General features: G+C 51.4%; 1 protein-coding gene across 3 annotated transcripts; it reads right to left on the reverse strand.

Moving 5' to 3' along the window:
- Positions 1 to 8: 8 nt before the first annotated feature.
- Positions 9 to 18,288, reverse strand: LOC125716785 (DNA-binding protein RFX2-like). 3 transcript variants are annotated; one of them, XM_048989525.1, is made up of 18 exons: positions 18,142 to 18,288; positions 8,517 to 8,624; positions 7,906 to 7,995; positions 7,540 to 7,610; positions 7,095 to 7,353; positions 6,245 to 6,319; positions 5,545 to 5,726; positions 5,296 to 5,415; positions 5,066 to 5,187; positions 4,796 to 4,914; positions 3,553 to 3,665; positions 3,227 to 3,378; positions 2,959 to 3,056; positions 2,552 to 2,701; positions 2,261 to 2,469; positions 2,020 to 2,173; positions 1,697 to 1,739; positions 9 to 1,347 (listed from the first exon to the last, which is right to left on the reverse strand). In XM_048989525.1, the coding sequence occupies exons 2-18, from the start codon at positions 8,613 to 8,615 to the stop codon at positions 1,223 to 1,225; spliced, it is 2,181 nt and encodes a 726-aa protein (XP_048845482.1). In that variant the 5' UTR covers positions 8,616 to 8,624; positions 18,142 to 18,288; the 3' UTR covers positions 9 to 1,222. The 3 variants fall into 3 exon arrangements, with proteins under 3 accessions (XP_048845482.1, XP_048845481.1, XP_048845483.1); XM_048989524.1 differs by having other exon boundaries at positions 7,540 to 7,613; XM_048989526.1 differs by lacking the exon at positions 6,245 to 6,319 and having other exon boundaries at positions 7,540 to 7,613.
- Positions 18,289 to 19,210: the final 922 nt, after the last annotated feature.

Here is a 19,210-nt window from a genome sequence, read left to right on the forward strand (position 1 = left end):
TTCTTAAATTGTTTTAATTGCTAAATAAAAAAAAAAAAAAAAGTTTTACACCAATTTTAACATTTTAACCAGTATAAAATACAGTTTAACCACAGAAAGGCTGGAACTCTGAAACTGCATCTGGTGAGGTGTAGTTAACAGGCTTTAAAAAATGAACTGATGGTCATACACAGCCAGTCTAGTCTTTACCAGAGCCAAACAAAAACAAACGTCCGGGTCAGCGTTAAACAAAACAACAAACACACTCTACCGGAGCCTCCTGCAGTGACCGGCGCGTCATCGGGGACACGCAGGGGACACCATCAGGACCAGCAAGCACTGAAATACAGCCCGGACTGCTTAGACAACATCCAACCTGAACCTGCACACCACAAGAATCTCATAAATAAGGAAGCTGGGCGAGCCAGCTGGTTCCCGCATGGTCGAGTCCGAGGAAGTCATGTGACCTCAGCACAACCCAGAACGGGTCCCGTTTCACCCCGAGACACAGAGCTCCGTTCTCATATATGATACTTTCCAATAAGAAACCCACAAATAAATAGTCTCTTTCTTACTAGAGCTCAGGAAACAAATGATGAAGGCAATTCAGTTAAGCTAATGCCCCATTCACAGCCTTAATCGCTACAACTTTCATATTTAAATACAGCCGCCTCTGGTCTTCGCTGTTTAATGGCTGGGACGTCAGACTCGGTGAGTCCGCTCACCGATTTAAACGCACTTGCAAGGGAGGACGACGTGTCACGAGTCCTAAAGAGGGAACATGGGACATCTGAGTAACATCAGAAGGCCCCCTTCCTGGAGACAGGCTGGAGGGGCTCTGGGCCAGGCAAGGGTCAGGGGTCAAGGCACTTCAGGCAGTGAAATCCCACCTAAAATGGACAACCAAGCAGGCTGGTGGGGAATATGAGTGTGAACCCAGTAAGGACCGGTTGTCACCGTGACAGAGGCACAGGGTAACAATCCCCTGGAGGACAAGTGCAGACACAGCGAGAGGCACGGCTACTGGGGGGGGGGGGGGGCTGACCGAAGGCACTAGGGAAACAATATGGCACAGCTTGCAAAATAACCAGAACAAACTAACTGACAAAAATTCATCCACTTTGTTTCAGTTTGGGGAAGTACCAAATAAAATATTAAATCTGGATTATAAACCTTGGGTGGAACCTGAAGTGTATAATTCTGAAGAGGCCACAAGGTGGCGCCCCCGCCCACCCTCCTCGCTTCACATCTCCTGCAGAGAGTAGCTGATCTCGACGCGCTCCCGCTTGACGGCCGGCTCCCCGTCGGCCTTGGAGGTGTTCCCGTCGCTGCAGGGCTCGCTCATGTCCTCCGAGATGGGGGACCTCTCTGCGAGAACGACAGCCATCAGGTCAAAGAGCTGGCAGGGGGGTCAGACCACCCCCATAACACCGCTGGTTTGCTCCCGACACAGTTAAAATACAGTCAATTGCATTTTTTGAGTGAGTAACAAATCCTTAATTACTTCAAAAGACCAAGAACAATTAAGCCTACGAATTACAGACTAATCCCATTTCATTTGAATACTTTGCATTTTTGTATGGGGGGGGTGGGGCCAGAAAAAAAAAATGCAGGCATCAGAACCCAACAGACGCTGGGGCGGCACCGTCCGACAGCTCAGCGACAGTGACGACGGTGATAAGCAGTTTAATTAGGCCACAGCTGCAGAGGCACTGACCTTTATCTGTGAACATGGGCATCATGGAGCCGAGGTCACTGAACTGCGATGGAGAAGGAGAGGCGAGTCAGCAGCCAATCACATCACTGGGACAAACGGCCGCACGCACACACAAGTTTGTATCCACATTTTTGTGGGGACTCTCCATTCATGTCTATGGGAAAAACCCTAATCCCACAAATGACTGCCCCCTACCCAACCGCAACCATAAATAACTAAACAAAACAAAGACTTTTGGCATTTTTCACTTTTTGATTGCAGTCACAGACTTGTATAAAGTTGTTAATTATAAAATTAATCATAAAAAACGAACCCTAACCCACCTCCCCCATGACAGCGATGGGCGTCTCCCCGGTCGCCTGGGCAACGCGGTGCTCCACCAGGTAGAACATGTACTCGTCGTAGAGGAGACGGATGAGGTGGAAGGAGCCGAAACTGGCGGCGCTGCGCAGCGTCAGGTCGCGGATCACCATGGAGCTGTGGGGTCAGGGGTGGAGTTATGGGCGGAGCCAGGGCCAAGGCATGATATCAGGTGCATGTGTCCGAGTGCGTGTGTGTGCCTGCCTGTAGAAGGACCACTTGAGCAGGAACTGCCTGGCCGCTTTGGCGAAGCTGGCACTGCCCTCATGGGCCCTGAGCACCTGGTTCACCACGCTGTCCAGCCACAGGGCCCACTGGTCAAGCGAGCTCTGCTGCCGCAGGGTGGCTTTGAAGTCCTGCTCCAGCCGCTGGACCAGAGCCTCATCGCACTGGCACACCCACGAGGCCTGCTCCTGTGGAGAGCACGCGGCCGTAAGGCATACGCCTCCAGCCGGCCCAACAGACAGAGAGCACCCCCTGGTGACGGCCGGCCACCTGCACGTTGGCAAAGTCGACGCGATTCAGGTCGCTGAGCATCTGGTTGATCTGGGAGGTGTTCTGCAGCACTGCACGGGCCGCCTGCGCCAGATGGTTCAGGGACGTGTAGCGGCGCAGGGTCTGAGCAAACGCACTCACTACTGCCACCTGTAGGCAGATCAGAGTAATGGGTCAGCGATTTTTTTTTTTTCGATTGTTTGGCCACCAAAGCAGATCAGGCTAATCAATCATGACATGAGCTTGTAGTATCTTCTGTTGCTTCCACCGTATCTCACTCTGGGAAAGCGATGGAGGCGTGACCAAAATGATGGGTTTTTTGTCTTTGCACCTGAAGCAAGTGGAGGCGACAGCCTGGGAAGGGGGGTGCGAGGATGGGGGGCGGAGCCAGAGGCGGAGTCAGGTACCTTGGCACGTACAATCTCCGGGGGAAAGTTGCTCATGGCGGCGCCCAGCCAGCCCTCCAGGTTCTTGGCGAAGTTGCGGATGGCCTGCGTGAGGGTGCCTGGGGGGGGTGAAGGTGAGGGGGGGGGGCACAAATTCAATATGAACACAGAAGGGAATTATGTGAATATTCAGGCAGAGGGAGAAGAAGAGGGAGAAGGATGATGAAAGAGGGAGGTGATGGGGAGAGGAATGGAGGAGGGAGGATGGGGGGGTGGGCGGCAGACTGACTGGGAACGGGGCGCAGCACGTCGGGGATGAGGACCCCCACCAGCGCCTGGTACAACACGTGGTCGCAGCTGCGCATCCACAGGGCGACAGGCTCGAAGCAGCACAGTGCCACCAGCTTGGCGTGCGAGATGTCTCCCTCCGGGTCCTCCTCGCTGCGGGAACAAGGGCGGGACTCGGTGAGCGCCCCCTACCTGACAGCTCCGGAAGCTCAGCCCACCGTTATAAAACCTGCAGTTTCTTACATTTTACTGCCTTAAGGCCCAGCAGAAGAGCCCCGACTGTCCAAAACCATCCCCCAAGCTTAGAAAGCATGACCAACAGCTGACCTGCAGGGGACAGACGCAGCTCCGTCACTAGAGGGCACCGCTGACGACCAGAACGTCTGCCAAAGCTTCTCGATGTAGTGAAACTGGAGGTTCATCACCACGTCCAGCGTAGCCTAGCGTGATGGGGATGGCAAAAAGCAATAAAAAAAATGTTTAATTCTGAAGTTTCTGCTGCACGATGCAGAAGCGCGACTGATTTTCTCTTAAATGCTTTCATAAGCTACCTTAACCTGCATGTGACACGTATGTAAAGAACGTTAAGGTGTGATCATGGGCAGAGCATCATGGGAAAAGCGCGGGAGGCTGGACACGAGACTTCCTGCAGGCCTAGAGTTTGTCGAGCTCGCGCACACACACACACACACACACACACACACACACACACACACACACACACACACACACGCTCTAGTGTGGGGGTGTTTATTTTTGAAGGCTCCGTGACACTGAGCAGGGCAGGGCACCGCACTCTGCTCCAGCTGGGCCCCTGCCATCGTGATTCACGCCAGGGCCACGGCCCCCCCTCTCAAGTTACGGCGACGCGGCTGCCCCTTCCAATCCTGTCATGTATTTTCTTCCTCTCCTAGTGTTGCTGTAGTAACCGTGTTTACGGTTACCCCCGGCGACGGCTCAAACAGCAAACGCTAAAGCGGAGAGTGGCTGGTCTCGCTGGCGATGGCCTGACCTTGCAGACCGTGGTGGGGGGTTATGCTGGGGCAGACCAGTTTTGGGCAAAAATGCAGGTGCTCACTCAGCCTTCCTCTGGGGGGGGGATGGGACTGAGAGCATCTCATAAGGGACAGGAGACGGCACGTTGCATCCAAAGTCATGCACGAGGTCCACCTTCGAGGTTTAAGCCAATAGGGGAAAGATGGGAGCCTGTCCTCTTCTTTAAGAGGTTTCAAGGAACTTCACCAAAACTGATTCCACATAATACATCAGTGTCGGTCAAGCCATTAGACGACACAGGCGGCTGCTTAGGGCGCCATCTTCTGAGGGGGCCCAACTGAGCCAGCCAGTTTCACTCTGTCTCGGACGGGGAGCACCAGCGGTGAAGCTTGCCAGGGGTACCACATGGGCTTCGAGCGGCACTAACGTCATGAACCCAGAAGGTCCTGGCCTGCGGCAGCTGGAACGCATCACATGGCGAGACACGCGAAATCAGCGGGGGACAGCAGGCCGGGGGACAGCAGGCCGGGGGACAGCAGGCCGGGGGACAGCAGGCCACTCTGCGGCTTCGTACCTCGCAGTGATCCCGGTATAAACCCTGCAACTTCTTCACGTCGCCCAGGGAGACGCCAGCAGGAAGAGGGTGGACTCCCAGTTCGGGGGCAGGGAACGGGGGCAGGACGTGGGAGACATCTGTGGACAGCCAATCATGACTGGACGGTGCTTATACATCGAGGCGGGGCTACTAGACCAAGTTAACATTCCCTGATGTCACATAAACACTTTGCAAACAAAACATATGAAGTAGACCTATGAAGACCCCAGCGCCCCCTACTGTCCTTACCAATGTACTGCTGGTGGTGCTGGCTCTGGGAGGCCACCGACTGATCTGGTGTACCGGATGACTGGTGTGACCCCCCTGCCAGGCCGTAGGCAGTACCATCCGACTTCTGCATTGGTTTGAACCTTGGGGGGGGGGGAAGAATAAAACAATGGAAAGAAAGAAAAGGAGGGGCGAAGCAGTGATGTGCAGTGATGTGCAGTGATTTGCAGTGATGTGGGGGTCTCACTCACCTCTGCTTCTGGTGCACGGGCTGCTGTCGCTTCGCCATGTACTGCGCGTCGTCCTGGAGACGGTTCAGCGGCGAGTCGGGCTTCAGCCGGATACCGTAGTAGTGGTACTTGGAATTACCCCTGGGGGAGGAAGGGCAGGCCAGACGACAGACAGACAGTCAACACTCCGCCAAAGGCGTCCCCCGAAGATGCAGAAGCCTACTAGCACATGCCAAGCCCCCCCTCCCCGCCCGACTGGTGGAACCGGACCTGTTTCCTAGCCGCCGCGTGCGCAGCCCCATGAAGACGGAGCGGATGAGCTTGCCGAAGGAGGCGGCGTTCACGGGCTCCAGCTTCTGCTCCTGGCAGTGCCACAGGTAGTGGTTGTACAGGGAGCTGCGTGGCAGACTGACGCCCTCTGCTGTCTCGTAGTTGTCTAGCAGCCACTGCAGCTGGAATCAAGCAGAGAGACACGGGTGGGTCGCACAGAGATATCTTGATGTTTTCAGGTGGGGGGGGGGGGGGCACCAGAATGGCTGTTAATGAGCACAAACTTTGCGAGGATGTCCGTGGCCAAAAAGACACACACACACACACACACACACACACACACACACACACACAGAGGGAGGTTCAGGATCATGGAGAGGGGATCGGACCACGAGAGATCCAAGCCGACTGAAATGAAGAGAAAACGAAGGATAAGAAAGAGTCAGATACAACCCGACCGGAGAGTGGGGGGGGGGGGGGCACAGACATGGGAGCAAAGGCAGAGAAAGGAGGGTGGGGGGTGAGAAGGGACCCCACCAACATTCTGGATCCCACCGGCCCCATAACCCATAACCACACACACACATGCACACGGGAGCCATGAAGTCCAGTGCCTGAGCAGCGGGTGGGCAGCGGCCCCCGGGGGGGGGGGGGCCCTAACGCATTTGACCCACGGTTCCTGCTGCCAGGATCCACTTACATGGCTGTTCAGCAGGCTGCTTTTGTGAGTCGCAATCCCTTCAGACTTCTGGAGGTTTTCAATCGCCATTTCGAGCTAGGGGACGATGAGGAAGCATGCCAAGAGGGAAAAATAAGCGGGGGGGGGGGCATGACAGACAGGAAGGAAGTGAGACTGTTAGCTGGAGCCAGGCCCCCACTTCCCGTCCCCCCCCCCCCCCCGGCCGCAGTGGGCACATTCATCACTGCAGACAAAGGCATGCAAATAAGGGCACCCCCTCAGGGCTAAGCGGGGGTCTCAGGGCCCCCCCCTTGTCTGACACGCTGATCTGTGCTAATGGGCAGCATTGGCTGGGAAGGGTAGGGGGGGGAGGGGGGTCATGATGAGTCAGAGGGTTAAGACCTGACTGGGAGCCAAACACACTGCATTAATCTCCCTGCCCCCCTGGGGGGATCATCATCGATAATAAATATCATCCTCAGCACTCGGCCTTGGCTTCCTGCTCCTCCGTCACCCACTAACACGGCTGCCGCACAGTGACGTGCTCCCACAGCGGCCAGCGGGCTCCCAGCCGACAGGAGGCACAGGCCGCGGACCGGGCGGTTACCGCGGTGACCGACGGACAGCCCTGTAAACACCCTTGTGAATGGAGCTCAGGTCAGGGCGGGGTCAGCCGGGCTTCTCGCAGACGGTTTGGGAGACGGGGGCGTGCACTGGGGGGGGGGGGGGGGGGTCACAGCTGGGGTCGATTCCGTGCCACCTTTCGTCGGGGGTTTCCCTTATTTTTTAAAGGGGCCGGGACACCGTTGCTTAAGCCCTCATAATCATAGGGAATGATGGGAACACCGGGAAGGAGAAGCCCGGGACGTACCATTGCTGAGGAGGAGAGGGAGCTGCGGTGGTGACCCCCGTCCATGCTGCCGCCATGGATCAAGTACGCGCCGCCACCACTGAGGATCTGGCCACTCCCACTGTCCATGGCCACGCCCACCATGCTGTGGGGGGGCCCGCTGCTAGTCGACGACACCACCGCGGTCGCCTGGCCTCCCCCAGCCTGGGTGTCGAAGTAGGCCGCTCCGCTGGACTGTCCGTAGAGCTGGGCCTCGGGGCTGTAGGTGTAGGCTGTGCGGCTGGGAGGCAAGCGGGGAGGGGCGTTACAAAGAGAGTGCCCCTCGATTCTCACACACGCTCCTTCTCCAGTTGCCTGGATAATGGCTGACCCACAAAGCAATGATACACCTGACAACTGAACCACAAACAAAATGTCTGGTGGACATTAGGACCCCGCAGACACCTGAGCTCAGGCAGATGCTTACACTCCTCCATTAGTGTAGACAGGCTCCCCGGCCTCGACGTACTGGGCCTGGGATGGATAAACCTGCAGCACCTGCTAAGAAGACAAACGATGCCGAGTTAACAGGTCAGCTATCGGGCTCGCGAGGGTCGTACCTGCCAGGCAAGTATAACCTGGTCTAGTCCAAACAAGACAATTTTCTATGCCGCTTCCTCATGGTTGCCGGGAGACGGCTAACGCTTTAGGGATGGGACTTATCAATTCACGTGTCGTAGATACAGGGTTCAAATAGTAACAGCAAAGAGCAGAAATCAAACTGGCAGCATTCTAGATAAGCGTTTTTCAGGTGGAAGTCAAATGCAACATTGATGTACTGGTGGGTTTGTACCTGTGGGGGGACCTGCTGCAGCCTGGGTACTGAGAGCTGCGGTACCTGCACACCCTTGGGGGCCACACCCACAGCCTGAACCAGCACCCTCTGTGGAGGTAAGAAGTGTGAGACCACGCCCACTAATGTTAGCCACACCCATTCCATTTGGCCACACCCACAGGCAAGCATTTGCTCGCAGCTGAAAACACTTCAGCACTCCTTCGTTTTATGGGGTCACTTCTGCAGAAAATGTCAGTTTTTCATGTCAGACTTTCTTACAAGCGAAGACTCATCACTCTCAGTTTGGGGGGGGTGGGGGGGGGGGTGTAATGCTCAGTTCCAAATTGGCCTGGTCATGAGTTGCAATTCATTTTTCTGCACCAGCCTCTGAACAAATCCGACAAGAGATTTACTCTGGGCTTCCCTTAAACACGAGGGGTCACTTCAGTCGGAATTCACACGCACACAGAAGGGCACCGACTGTAGTGACCAGCGGGGGGAGGTCACGGCTTTACCGCCATACGAAAACCTTTTTGTGGCAATGCACGAATAAAAGCTGGGAACACCCCTACGGGCTACAGTTGGATGAACCAAACTGAATTCCTTTGGTGGGTACAGAGACACGCTACCTGCTGGGAGGGGGGGACTGGCTGCACCACCGGGGCCTGGACGGAAGTGGGCAATCCTACGCTCGCCGTCGAGTCGGACGTGGCTGCAGAGGTCTGCATGGCTGGGGACTGGAAGGGGAGAGAAACAGAAAAAGACCGGGAATCAATACCTTTCTGTGTTAATGACTGCAGCAGCAGTTATGAATACTACTGATACAAGTGTGTGTAAATATTAAGATGCGCAGGGGCAGGGCTCATGGGATTCTTTACTCAGGGGTCAACGGGGACAGCCACATGCTACCCAGGGTCACCTGACGGGGGCCGCCACATAAGCCTCTGATCGGCCGGGAGTGTTGGCTGTGAGGAAGCAACAAGAATTACCAACGTGGCGTTGTCAGGGTGCGTTTGGCGAAAGCGAGGAGTCGCGAGTCGGCCGCCTCACGAGGAGCAGAAAGTTACAGCGAGGACTAAGGGGAGAGCAGAGAGAAAGAGGCGACCCTCCCAGTGGCTCTATCCTGTCCCCCCGTCCTTCTGTCCCCTTGTCCAGCACCCAGAACCCTCTCCCAAGTCTCCGACAATCCAGCTGATGAGGAAATTCCCCAGTGCTCTGTAAACGTTTGCCCGTTACCATGGGGAGGAATCCATGGCGACCACCCTCTGTCCCACGCTCCCTCCCACCCAGACTTCCCCCACATCCCCCCCCCGCCACCCCCTGTCTCTTTCTTTTTAAAGCTCAGACAAGTAACTTGAGACCAGGGAGAGAAAGAAGAGCTGAGGACAGAGAGTGTAGCCTATGGACGTCTGAGGCGAGCGAGCCACCATCAGCTGGCAGCCGTGGGCTGCCGCTTCCCGCACGCGGCGTGTTAAGTTACAGGGGGCGTGTTAAGTTACAGGGGGCGTGTTAAGTTACAGGGGGTGTGTACCGACACGAGGGAGGCCTGAAGTCACCTCGGGGCCGCCTGGCTGGACAGAGAGGACACAGCCCCATTTCTAGGGGAATAACGGAAAACAAACAAGCTGCCGGAAAGTTCTATGCAGCCTCTCGCAGTCCACCCCGCAACCAACGCGTAAATAATTCTGTTGCTAAGTATGAGTGTTTAGGGCCTTTCTGCAGGTACAGAAAACAAGTATGAAGAAAGACAGAGATTGAGGTGATTATCGGGGCACTGACAGCGCAGAGGAAATAAACATTACAGAATGCAAATGGTGCTTCGTGTCCTACAGGAAATCAGGAGAGTGTGAAGGCCACGGGGGGGGGGGGGGGGGGGTGCCACAACGACTGGGGCCCCCCCACTACAATGTCAGTGAGGTGGCGGGTGGGTCATCAGTTATCTTCAGGCTCTTCCACAATGTTACACTTAAGGAGACAGAAGTCGGACTTGCAAAATGAATGATCATTCAGTTCTCAGAGGAACTCGCCTGGGATGCACTCGTTTTCGGAGACACGGCCCTCGGGGGTCTCAGACCTAACGAGGCCAATATGTTGACATCATAAACTGGGAGATAAAGGGATTCTCGGAGCAGCTCTCACGGCCTATGAAGGAGCCTGGGTCTTTCAGCACCTTTCATCATAAAATGATTCAGGGAGTTTTCCTTTTACGCGCGCTGGCATGGTATGGAAGCTTGCCTGTCAAATTTGCCGATAACTGTCCATGACGAGGTTTTAAAGAAGCCTCGTCGAAAGAGATACAACCCCCAGCCAAACACAAAATGTCTTTTCAGCAAAAATTAAGTGATTTTTTTTTAAGCACTAACTTGTATAAAATATACCCAGAACTGTAAAACATGCATAACGTTTGGCACATCCATCAAGACAAATATAATTCAAACAGCACTTAATTGGAGAAAAACATATACAGATGTTCAATTAAATACGGGAGTCTTGGCTCTTGTTTGCACTGGCCCCTAGATTGTTTGCCGAGCAACAACGGTTGCCAGGGGCGACACGGTCCACTCCCGTTTCTAGGAACCTGTTGCTAGGCGACCGACAGAATGCTTCCCCAAACCAAACAATGCCATCCCTCCTACTGATCCCTAATATCTCACATTAAGCAGACACTTAGAGTGGTAAATGTGTAAGCTATTAACTTCTGGGACACGGGGTTGGCGGGGAGCAGAGACACCGTCGTGCCACAGTACAGAGATTAAACAGTAACCGCATGTGAATACATTTAAATCAACCAGTTGATGCCTGAAGATTACCCCGACCTCTCCAAGGCGCTCGGTGGCTAAACACAAAATAAAAGGACCGGTCGGTGAGGGGACCCCAAAGTGGGGGAAACGTCGACGACGACTCATGAACTCGGCCATTAAACGGGAGGAAGGTCAAATGTTGACTGGTTAGCTTGAAGCAGAGAATTAATCCAGTATCACTGCCAAAGAAAATTAAAAAATAAAAAGGCTTTGCCTTCAAAACACCTGAAGACCGACGTCTCGGGAACTGCTGGCTATCAGCACTGGCCTGACTCTCTGCATTTCTCTTTACAGTTTGCTATCAAGAACGGGAGTCTAAGCATGCACAGGATTTTAAAAAACCATGCCCCCCCCGGGCAGTGACTGCAAAGCCAGCCCAGGTTTGGCAGACGCCTTTCCTCTGATAACCATACGGAGACAGTGGCCCCCCAGGGCTGTCCCCTACAGTGCTTTGGAAATCACATGGGCGCTTCCCCCCCCACCCCCTCGATGGGGGTGGAGGCGGCTCAGAAGGTGTCCGCCAAATGCTCGCAGCAGAGAATAATTCAATTCATGTTCAACAGATCTGAAAGTCGCCATCAGCGCACAGGGATGAGCAGGACCCCCGCCATGTGCGGCCCGGGGGGGGGGTTCACGCCCCAATCCAAAGCGGATCAATTACCTGTTGCTTGTCAGACTCGGACTCTTCCTGCTTTCATGGTAACGTTCAAAGTCTTCATCCCCATCTCCCCCCACCCCCTGATCCCTTCCTCCAAAGACGGAGAAAGTGGGGAGCGAGCAGGAGAATGTATTCCCAGGAAAATCACTCTCATTTCAGCTTCAAATCGGCAATTTCATTCTGAAAGTGCGACTACTGGAAAATAAACCGAACGTGTGATTAAACTGTACAGTATTATGCAGAAATCACAGGTGTTGCAGAAGCAATGACAATAAATACATGAGTATTACCTCTGAAGTTATCAGATTGATTCTTGCCTTTTCTAAGATAATTAGCCATTACTAATAGCCTTTTATAAAAGCAGAGGCATGTTACTACAAATCGCTTAAGTGGCAATCTGTGGAGAGAGACCAAGAGAGAATAAAAACACGGATCTCAGGACGTAGGGCCTGGGCTCCCAAATCCTCCCGCCTCTCATGTTAACCTCAGCATTGCAGCACACACACCGACAACCCCCACCCCTCCGAATTACGTCACTCCGCATTTAAGTCAAGCACATATGGATCCAATAGGAGTGTGATGTAAGTGAATGTTCGGAAAAACAAGAAATAGCTTGAGACTGATTTCTTTAATGACACAATCCATGAGAAATGTCTATAGAATGTTTCATTTTTATTTTATTTTTTATATACATTATATACAGTGTAATACTGTGCTGGAAAGGTCAATGTCAGACAAACAGAAGTCCTTGCATGGGTGTCCTCATGTTCACCATCAATTCTGTCACCTACGTCACTTTCATAAGAGTCAGTCGTCATAGTAAACATTCCAGCCAAAAGCATCCTGGGTGGAAAGTTGACCGACAGCTTGACCTGCGGTAGTAACAGCAACCCGGTAGATTGAGGTACACATGGGAGAGACAAGGGGGCATCAAAATACGAAGACTAATGTAAATAGGAAGCGTACCTCACTGTCCCCGGCAGACTGTGCCTTTGTATTCAAAAGTCAATGAGAGACCGACCACAAACACTGCTCTGGAACAGGCTCAACTGGGCAGTCTGCCCATGATCACATGACATCACTGTCAGGAACAGACATGAGGCCTGTGATACAGCAGAGGAGGCGGGGCTTCCGGAAAGGGGGCCGGACATCCGAGGGCTTGTATGGAAGGCCTGCCCCACACAGCGACAGGTATCGTCTGCGACTGAACAACTCGAGAAGCTGGGTGGTGAACGATGACCCCAAAATAGCCGAAAGCAGACAGAATCAGAAACCTTTTATGGCCGAGGAGAAAGAGGGGACAAAGATCTCTGTGTCTTCTCACTTCCATCCGCTACAGGAAAAGCATCAATCCATCCTTAAAGCCCTCGGGGTGAGATAAATACTGAAAGCTCCACGCACAGGCACCAGAAAGCCACAGCCCTCCACTGCCAGCTGGCTGGGGGGGGGAGTGTGGGGGGGGCAGCTGGCAGGGGCTGCACTGCATCACAAACCAGGATTAAGACTGCAATTCACGCTGGTTTTCATTAGTTAATGACCATAATGGGGAAAACCTAATGACAGGCAGGAGTGGGGGAACAAAACTGAAGGAGAAACAAAGTTCTGCTTCGAGAAGGAGCAAGGCCTCGTTTTTGTCTCCGCCATGTGCAGACGAATGGCCAAAGGAGGGGACATTGTCATGGAAATGTCAGCCCAGCTGCTGTTTGTGTCAGGAAATGTAATTAGCCTTTGTGTAGCTACGATACCGGCCAGGTGGAATGTAAAGAATGCTTCTGGCGAGAAAGAGGGCGAGAGGAAAAGGGAGAGCGAGTAGGGGGAAGAGAGAAAGGCAGAGACAAAGCATTCCCGAGCAAGTCTCAACCTGCCGCTTAAGTCGCAGAAGTCATTTCTGGGTAATATTGTGCAATCTCTCTGTGCGACTTTAAACCTACTTGTGTTTTCTTGACCTCTTCATACCTGCATTGTTGCTTAAAAGGCCCAAATTAAGACTCAAAAACAGCCAAAAACCTCCTAGTGCAGGGCCCATGTACTCCATTAGAAGAAGAGAAAACGTATTATATGAAAACTGCTTTTATTTCACTACGATGGAGGAGGAAGAAAAAAGTCACTTTGGGAGACAAGGGATTTCTCACAATGGGTCCACCCAGACCATAGGGCCCCAACTCTCGCAAACAGGATTCATGGAGGATCTGTTTGGATTCAGGAGAGTGCCCTTGATTTCCTCCGCTCTCCTGAGAATAATTAATGCCACAATTACCACAAAGGCACACCAAGGCTGTCAATCAATAACTTCTACAAGACATCTTGTGTTCCCACTTCCTTCCTGCTCCACACCTCTGCGTGAGATGCCACTTGCTTGGTTGGTTGGTTCCCTTTAGAGACACGTCTTATCTGCGCCATCCTGCGGGGGTGGAGGTGTAACAAGCCACCCGTCAGTCACAGCCCACGTCTCCATCACATGCTCGACGGGGCTGAGAGATCAAGCCTCGCTTGTGCCTTCTCCTGACAGAAGGTATGGAAGACACCAGCAACAAGGGGCCCTTTGGCGGAGCGCCGCAGAACCCTGATTAGCGGTTCTCCCGCTGTTCCCCATCTGACGGAGAAATCCTCTCCGCTCACCCAAGAGACCTTCCGCGGCATTCCTCAGATGTTCCCTAGAAACTCTCGGCTCTTGATGTTCTCAACCCGTGTGTCAGATTCCTCCGACCCCAGCAACACTCTGTTGTATCATTATAGGTAGCAAACCTGAACAACCAAACCGATGCTCCTAGCAACGCAACGCTCCTGCACCCCGACATACCAAAACATGGCTCCAGGAAAGCAACTGGAGAGATCCGGGTTACTGTTGCTTTTTTTGTTACCCGCTGAGAGATAAAAATGGAAACTGGTAGCTGACCGACCAGGAAAAGTAACAACAAAACTCTGGAACCAATCCGAAGGAACAGCGTGTTGCAGGTGTCCTTCCCCTGCTTAGATACCCAGGAGGCATTGCAGCAGGTTGCTGCATTAGATCAGAGACGCTGCCTGTAAACTAAACGGTTGGCAAGCTCCAAGGGTAGTTTAGGATTACAAGCAACGGTGCCAAAAGCGTTCTGCCCTCAGAGCGGACATGACTGTTTACCGAAGACCCATTGCAGCAGATGGATCACAAGCACTTACCCACCGAGAGGCTAGAGCTAGCCAAAGACTCAGATAACATCCACCGCCTTGTAACAGTATCCCAAAGGTATCCCACCATCTTAAACATAACCTTTCAAAGTCGGCCCACTCAAACTTGAGTCTCCCCTTGCTCTCACTGTCCCAATTAATGCCAAGGACTCCTCGGGTTGAGTATGTTCTCCGCTTTCGCCTACAGTAACAGAGCCGAGACTCAACAAATGTAGATTCCACACACTGACGAGCCCAAGTCAGAAAACCCAACACAGCAAGAGCAGAAGTAACATTAGACAGGAATACCAAGGGGACCGTTCCTATGGGCTTCATGACAACATAAACAGATCAGAAGGAAGAATCAAAAACACATCCACGTTTCTTTGAGATTAGAGGAGTGTTTCCTCTACAAAAAAAATCCAATTACACCCCTCCTCCAACCAACATTTTCCCTCAAAACTGCTAGACAAAAGTAATAAACCTGATCTTGCCGGGACAAGAACAATTACTCAATTATGCAGAACAGTCATCAGATAACTGCTCCACAGCTCTTCTAACTCCGCCCCCTTTACGCAGTTCCAGTCATGCTTGAATGAAACGCAAAGGCCACCACAAACGTTTAGGCACAGCAGTAAGATCACTGCCACCTCAACCTCCCCCCCCCCCCCCCCCCCCCCGACCAAACAGATGGGCTCTGAATGACTAAACTCCACCCACACGCTTTTGAGTTGGTCCATCAATCCCCCACCAGCTAGTGCACCAGTGACTCCACCCCAAATCCAGAGCGATGAGTCAGGTGACTGGAAGATGTTGCATTATGTGTAGGGCACCAAACGCGATGACCTATCCTTGCAGTCTCTGACCACAGTCTGCCCAGCAGTGCTCCAGTCTGAAGCAGGGTATTTTGAAGTTTTCTGCTTCAATGTGGCTGCAAAAATAGAGACAATTCAAGGTTCAAGGTCCAATAACTCGTCAACTGAGGAACGGTGTCCAGTGTTGAGTACAGGGAAACACAAATGCGGCTTTCAGTGCAATGAGGAAGAGCGAGTCTTCAAAAACCAGTAAAATTGACGTCAGATGTAACCCACCTATTCAGCCAGTTCCTGTTTTGGTTAAACAGATGAGTGACAATCTTGGGTTAAGTCCCACCCACCATGGACCAGGGGTTCAGGTCTATTTGAGATGCCGAGAGCCGCAAGTAAGCGAAGATATGGATGGCCCTCTCAACGACAGAGACAGCGAAATAGACGAAAAGCTCAGACATTCGATTGGAAACGCCATTCTTAAAGCGGTCAGTTCCAGGCGATGGGCGGCAGCCGAAGCGACACCCATTTAATAAATGACCCGGTTTCATTAATCATTTAGTCGTGGCTCTCTTTCAGGAATACGAGGCTGGTGGGGGAGGCCGCCTTCACCAGCGCATTTCATTACGAGTAACGAGATACCTCGTCCTTAATTAAAAGGGCGACGAAATGGTCGAGTCGAACTGTTTTCATTCCCCTTTTAATAACGGGCGCCTCCTGAATACGTTTACAAGTGAGAACCTCACAAAGTCTAAGACGGAAGTAATTAAACTGGAATTAAAAAGTGGTGTAAAAAAATCATGACAATTACAAACAACGAAATTAATGCCAAGTGTTTATTTTGGGGGGGGGGGGTATTTTCTCAAATTACTGGTCGAGAAGCAGCAGAAACAGAAAGATCGGCAAGTGCCTCCCCAAGCTGGTTCTCTTTATTCTCAACACGACGCTACTGGGAACAGAGGGACATTATCAAGGACACCTGAAGGACACCCCATTGTCTCAGAGGGCTCATTAGCTGCCCCCAAACCCTGGCCTCTAGCTAACAGGTGTGTCCTGCAGCTGTGTTTGGGTGGGGGGGGGATCCTCTGACCACTTGTTTTCTTATCAATTAACCCGAATCCCCTACAGCTGCTCCTCAAAAGCTGGCTGGCGGAAGAGAGGCAGCCATCCAGCCAAGTCAGATCCCGCAGCACCACATTTACCAGGTAACTCTGACTAGCAAGGTGCGTCTCCGATTTGGGAGATCAGCACGTGCGACGTTGTTGGGCAAGAAGAGACAGAAAGGATGCGCCTCGTAAACAGAGAAATGCACGGAAACACGGGCTGTCACCCGACAGCACTTCAGACACTCCGAGTTGGGGGCACGCTAAATATTGCGATAACTAAAAATAACTTCGTGAAACACATCGCGACCAAACCAGTGGTTAAAGCGTTAAATATAATGTAAACACTCGTCTAAAAAAGGCATACAAGCCGATAGAAACGCTGAACCATACCTGGTCACAAAATACACGATATAGGGTACGGGTGAAATATCGCCTATATGCATCAGTTTTATTGGGTGTTTGTCGTAGGATTCAACCCTACTAACAAAAATGTTACATTCAAATATAACATTAAACTTAAAATAACTACACTTAGTTTACACATTTTTCATTTTAGTTTCCTGGGATAAACGTCATAATCACTGCAGGTTTCCCACTGTCTTAATGCAGCTTCGTTTTCTCAATGTATCCCCACGTCTCCCCCAATCTATGATCAAACAGCAGATCTGTATCAAAATTCCCACCAGCCTGGCTGCGTGGCAATAAAAGCGTGACGCTCTTCTAAAATCTGTCTGCATAACAAGAAATTCTACACGTTTTCGGCTGATCAGCTTCTAGTCCTGGTAATTTAAATCTCTAGTTCGATTTTTTTTTAACTTTACGTGTTGTTTGGCGTTGCAATGAATGCAGGCACCAGGTCATCCAGCGAGCGGACAGACATACCACCCACAAAAACAAAAAGAGAGAAAATAAACGCCGAGCATGGCTGTTATTTCCAAAAAGCCGCAGGGAAGCACAGGATCCGGCGGAACATCTCCGTGCGGACGACGATCACCGGCCACACAGCGCCGCAAAGTGAAGTTTTAATGTGCGCGCTTGGGGACAGCGCCCGCCGGTGGGCCGGGCAGGTAGAACCGGTACAATTAAGGCAGAAAAACAGCTGATCAAAATTAAGTGATCAATCATACGGAAAATGACCTTTCGGCTTTCGCGTTACAGCCAGTGAACCGACAAAAGGCAATTTATACAGCATCGTTGTACTTTACAGATAATCCGTTTAATACTCGTGTTAGTAAAATGATAAGGTAGGTCGGTAGTTAAAAGGCACTAGTTTAAGCTGCAATTTTAGCTTGGGTTAGCTTAGCGTGGATGGATGCCCCCCTTTCAACAAGTGTGCGGAACGAGCGTTACCGGAGGATGCCTAAAGCTGCCGTTTACAAGTTAACAACACGAAGTTGAATAAAGTTTGTGATTTTTAGAGTGTATACATTGCGTGCGATTTGTGTGTTACCACATCCACGATGCAATAAGACAAGGCGGTGCAGCCCAGAGCGAGTTGCACGTCAACTTTGCCATCAGAATTACAATTACTGGAAAACACTGACCTGAAACTGAAGGAAATGTGTACACAACACCTGGCTCGCTGCACTCACCTTGTGTAACTAACTTGATTTACCTCCATTTTTAAATTTAACGGACAGGGCAGAATTTGAGTGTGAGAGAAATGGGAAAAAAACACATCTCATCTTCACAGTGTGTGAGTAAGAAAAAGCCGTACGAAATTAAAATATATTCACCTTTGCCGTGTGTTTAGTTCTGGTCTGTTCGCCTTTCTGCCCTGTCTCACCGCTGCTGTTGCTGCCTGTTGCTCCGGTTGGTAAGTAACTGTCTCCACGACTACAGTCACTATGGCGAGCGAGGGTCTCGAGGCAACTGTTGCTAGCCTTTACAGGATGCGTCACCAAAAAAAGAGGCAGACCCCGCCCCGCCATGCCGCGCCCCTCCCCCTTTAACTCCCGCGCTGCCTACTTGAAGACTCCCGCCAAGGCAGAGACCTCACTAGCGCGGTCTCTGAAGCGGGAGAAAATGCAAAATAGGGTATCTAAATTACATGCACTCATTTAGCCTTTAAAGCGGTGAAGCAAGAAGTGTTTTCCTAATTAAAATATTATCTTATGGTAATTTTAAGGATGTGAAGTGTCCAGTTGTGTTATTTTTTACCTAAGTAGCAGAGCAATTTAATAAAATGAAAGGTATTTTTTTGTATATTATTATTTTGTCGGTTCACTGACTATATGTATATATCTGAAAGTGACGCGGGATGACGAAAAAATACAATATAATTTGTGAAAATGTTATGAGCATAACATTACTGCGTGATACTACTGAATGTTCCGCTTAACTACTTTTTTTCACAAGTATAACACTGAGTCTCGTCTAAAGCAATCAACTATAGCTTACTAACGCCTGTCCTTACTGCCAAATTAGTGTTTCCGCTCCCCGTGCACCATTTATGCTTGCAAACTCATCCAAACCGAGTTCTTGCGGCTAGTATGGCGTTTAGGTGGTTCGGCTTAATCACGCTTCTAGCGTTATTAGTTCAAGTTGGGTACAACGGTTCATTTCGGAAAATCTATGTAAATATTTCACCGTCCTTTTTTCAGACGAAGTACAATTAAGTAAAATACAAAAACTGCTTTCTGTATTTTAAGGACCAGTCCCTTTTGTTATTATGCAACTATATAGATATTGCATCACGCTTAAATTAATGAAAGTCTATGGGGGCATGGATCTGTTAATTTTGTCTTCAAGTCGGGATATTCTGTAGGAGATATCTGATGGGAAAAGTGTGTTAACGCGGAAAGG

The sequence above is a fragment of the Brienomyrus brachyistius genome, chromosome 21 (assembly GCF_023856365.1).
Source record: "Brienomyrus brachyistius isolate T26 chromosome 21, BBRACH_0.4, whole genome shotgun sequence".
NCBI classification, from domain to species: domain Eukaryota; kingdom Metazoa; phylum Chordata; class Actinopteri; order Osteoglossiformes; family Mormyridae; genus Brienomyrus; species Brienomyrus brachyistius.